This window comes from Etheostoma cragini, chromosome 14 (genome assembly GCF_013103735.1).
Source record: "Etheostoma cragini isolate CJK2018 chromosome 14, CSU_Ecrag_1.0, whole genome shotgun sequence".
Taxonomy (NCBI): domain Eukaryota; kingdom Metazoa; phylum Chordata; class Actinopteri; order Perciformes; family Percidae; genus Etheostoma; species Etheostoma cragini.
In genome coordinates this window covers 11,352,032-11,356,482 of record NC_048420.1, presented here as the reverse complement: position 1 = coordinate 11,356,482, position 4,451 = coordinate 11,352,032, and the positions used below count along the sequence as shown (strand labels likewise).

General features: G+C 39.6%; 1 protein-coding gene across 2 annotated transcripts in view; it reads left to right on the top strand.

Moving 5' to 3' along the window:
* LOC117956348 (4-galactosyl-N-acetylglucosaminide 3-alpha-L-fucosyltransferase 9-like) overlaps positions 1 to 1,581 on the top strand; it is a 2,525-nt gene extending 944 nt beyond the window's left edge. Inside the window, exons 2-3 of one of the 2 annotated variants that reach the window (XR_004659233.1) lie at positions 163 to 1,418; positions 1,449 to 1,581. Coding sequence is in view for 1 of the 2 variants with exons in the window: in XM_034891359.1 (XP_034747250.1) it covers positions 170 to 1,243 (1,074 nt within the window). In the remaining variant the exon portion in view is untranslated. The other variant, XM_034891359.1, reaches the window with a different exon arrangement.
* Positions 1,582 to 4,451: the final 2,870 nt, after the last annotated feature.

Genomic DNA, 4,451 nt, shown 5'->3' with positions numbered 1-4,451 from the left:
CCTCTCCGACGTCCTGGGAGGTTCAACGCTGCTTAGCTTTAATTACTATTATTGGTTTAACAGGTGTAGTCTTTTAAACTCTGTGTAATAGCTTTGATAATGAAACTACTTTGCTGAGGGAATGTGCTGCCAGTGTTAACAAGGATTCTTCTTACCTTACAGGTTTATCATGTCTTCAATCTCTTCTTATTTCCGACCCGCCCTGACAGTGATTACACTGCTGGCTGGACTCACAGTCCTCTTTTTAATGTACTATAATTCTTTTCCATCTCCAAAATGTCATCCTCCCCCGTCTCATGTACAGAAGCCGCACACAGACAAGCCTGTGGTGCTGCTGTGGTTCTGGCCTGAAAACAAAATGTTTGATTTTAAAGACTGTAAGACGCTTTTTGATATTGACAGCTGCCACCTCACAGACGATAGATCTTTATACTCCAAGGCTCATGGAGTTTTGTTATTTCACAGAGCGATCCAGGATGACCTCTCCAACCTCCCCACCTCACATAGGGAGAAATTTCAGAGGTGGATCTGGTTTAACACAGACTCGCCAACCAACACGCGCAGGATAGAAGGCATCAAAAACCTTTTTAATTTAACCATGAGCTACAGGAAGGACGCGGATATCCACCTTCGCTGGCGATTGACTCTCAGGAAGAAAACAGATGAAGATTTTGTGCTACCCAAGAAGGAACGACTGCTTTGTTGGATTGTGGATAACCTTGACCTCAACACAGCAGGTGAGGGATACAAATACTACAAACAGCTTTTAAAACACATCAAGGTGGAAATATATGACCGCTCCTCTGACGAGTTCTGGAAGGATGAGAACTATTTCCAGATCATCAGCAGCTGCAAATTCTACCTTTCTTTTGAGAATTCAATTCACAAAGATTACATCACAGAAAAGTTCAATGGACCTCTTGCGGCAGGCACTGTGCCAATAGTTTTGGGACCACCAAGAATTAACTATGAAGATTTCGCCCCAGGTAATTCCTTTATACATGTAAAGGACTTCCCTGATGCCGCGTCACTCGCTGAGTTTCTCTTGAAGCTGGATCAGAATAACACGGCTTATATGAGCTACTTTAACTGGCGCTCATTCTATATTGCCAGACGTCATCTTACTGAGCAGAATCATGAGTTTGCATACGCCATCTGCCAGGCCTGTTATTACATTGGTCTAGAAATGAACAGCAAGTTCCGAGTTGTACCTGATCTGTACAAGTGGTTCTTACTGTCATAGTGTCATGGATCTACTGTTCCTCTGAACTGGTTAAAGAGAATCATGTGATGTTATGTAAATACTCTTGTATTGACTGGAAAGAAAAAACAATGAATGGCGTATGTATTCATTTTACGTTTTTGGTGATGTGATATCTGATTTGAAAACACAAGCTGATGTCATTTAAGTTAGTTTGGTATTTTTAAAAACAATGTAAAAAACGCAGTTTTTCCCTTATACATTGTTTTGGTGTTTCACAGTCTCCATTAAACATCAGGATGTCTTATTTAATGTGATTACGGGCATGATGATAAATACTTATGGTACAATATGTCCATGTTAATAAAAAAAACAAAAGATTAATAGGGAATGTAAAAATGTAAATAAAACCAAATAAATTATTTTTGACCCCAGGTCCATAGGAGTTCAATGCACGCTCTAAGGTGTACTTGTTATTCGGGTAACAACATATATTTACGCATACACTAGACTATCAGTTGCACATATCCCGTCAAGTGGAGTATGTTTGCTTAAAGATGAGTCAGTGTCTATATTTCTTAAGAAGACATAGTTCACGGAGTTGACAAAGATTTCATGCTACTGGTTTTACAAGACAGCCATTGAAACTACTGTTCGTTATGGTAGTAGGCCTACGGCTTGGTTCGGTAACCTATCCATTAAATTAAAATCACAGCTCCAAAACTTGAGAAAAAGGGCTGGAAAAATAATTGGCCAAATGCCACAAAGTCCTTTTCAGGAGTTCATCGAGGAGGCGCTCAACCACGTCCTGTAAATGATCCCTTAAGTCAGAAGGTAAGCCACAGGTTACCAAACTGCAAGCTCAACAGGTTTAACAGGCTAACAATCAAAGTAATGACTAAGAGATTAGATGTGTGTGTGTGTGTGTGTGTGTGTGTGTGTGTGTGTGTGTGTGTGTGTGTTTGTTTGTGTGTGTATTGGCTGGAGTGCTATAGGCTATGTGTGATAATAAAAAATAAAAATATATGTATATATACTATGTTGTGCTTATATTTGCTATGCAATTGGGCATTGTGCAATGCAGAAGTTATTGACCACAGCAACGGGAAATGTGCAATATTTATACAAATCTGCCATAGGGGGGGTCGCTTCTGTTCTTCTGTGATTGTGAGGAAAGGTGGGCTAAGGGGTTATTGTGGGAGCTTCATTGGCTGTTCATTGAAGCATTGGATGAGACACTGTATGATTATGTTTCTATGTAGGTTAACTGTATGTTTATTGTGTGTTCATGCGTTTACATCTCGCCATTTCGTTTCTCTCGAATGGCCAATATGAAGTTCTCTTACAGGAAGCAATAAAAGTTGATCTTGTCTTTAATATCAGGCTTAGATTCCTCTTTGTCCAGGAGTATGTAAATAAAGCTGATTGTGTTGCTGCTCTGAGAGGAGCAACACTGCAACACATTTACTTGTTAAATTCTACTACAGTAAATTACTGGCAGCTGCAGTCGCCAGCATTAAAGGGTCATTCAATCTTATTTTGAGAAACACATTTTATCGATATGAGAAACAAAACATGATCACAAGCCAAGTTGTTGCCATTATGACAGTATACAGAGAGAGGGAGACATCAGACTGAAGGACTTCTGTTGTATAACCTATACTACTCCACGTGTGACAGCAGTAGCCACTTGTGGATTGGCTTGGAGAGTCAGGTGCGCTCAACATCGGTTGCAGTGGCAGACATCTGTAAAACATGGACAATGGTATCGAAATTAAGAAGGAAGTTGTGTGTACAGTACACGTTGTGTGTCAACGTGGTTCAACAGAAAGATAATACACTAAAGAGGTCTCGGCTAAATTATAGGCAACAGCGCCACCTTGGGACTTTAGCCTAAAGAGTACTTTTTTATTTTTTTATTTTTATTTTTTATTTTTAACTTATTCTTATTCTCTAACCGAGTTTTCCTCAATCGCAGGCAAGACCACAATTGAAAGTCAGAGACGTGGATTCAGATACACACAACAGGCTATGTAGCCTGATACATTTAAGAAATCTGTTCAAATATGTACAACACATTCAAACTAAGATCAAAATAAATGCTGGAACATAAAATGAACAAAAATAACGAAAGAAAACAAGATGTAAAAAAAATCTTGCAAAAATTGAGGAGACGGATGCTACAAGCGTCCTTCAGAGGGACTGCAGCCAAATTCAAACTAAGGAAATTGGGCTAAAAGTTCACATATACTGCAATAAATAAAACAACCGCAGCAAAGGCACTCTCAGTAAATGCATGCACAGGAGAAAAATGAGCCCCACTGTACGCCTAACAATAGCTGTAGCCCCTATTACAAAAACATATACAAGAGATCTTCAATAGTATTACATGAAACAAAAGGATCAACTGAAAGCAAACTAGAACCTAAATTCCCCAAAATACTGTCCTATAAAACCTTTTTGAACCAGGCAAAGGAGCAGGGACATGCAGTCCTTGCTCTGCAAAGACATCCATTAAATTGGCTACAGTTGTTTTTTTAATAAATAGAATTAAAATCATCCAGTTTTGACAAAACAGTAGGCCTATACCTTGGCTGTACTGGTCATCTGTCCTGATCCATGACGGACCTTAACGCCGGGTTTACTGTACGGTGAATCCATCATTAGGGAAAATACAATCATTAAACACGTTATAGATCAGATTACTACTCAGGAATAAAACTGTGTTCAGGAATTTCATAGGCTACTAATGTGTATAGATGGAGGACCAATACTTCATAAATGATTAAGCATTTACTGATAGGCCAACTCATGTTTGGAGATAACAGAAGCAAAGCCAGTCCTGAGCTGTAAAAGCTGCATGGGACTCCTTTTCACTTGCTAGGGGGATCATCCCAAATGGAGGAAGAATCGTTTTTCATCATTTTTTAACATCAAGTGTCTATGCACCAAACTCTCATTTTGATGATTGTATTAGTTTTCTTTCCCGTCTACCTTTTTATCTAAAGAAGATTGACCCTGTCAGGTAAACTTAATTGCCTTAACTCAGACTGTTTATCCCACCGATCTAAAGCCTGTGATAAGTGTAAGTCATTTCACAGAGTTGCGCAATGAGTCTGAGAGCTGTCAGCTTTATTAGTCTGAATGTTTCCACATCTGGGTGGAGGCTGCGACTCGAGGATCCTGGCATCGGCTCTGGACTGCGCGCGTCTCTCTCTCTCTCTCTCTCTCTCTCTCTCTCTCTCTCTCT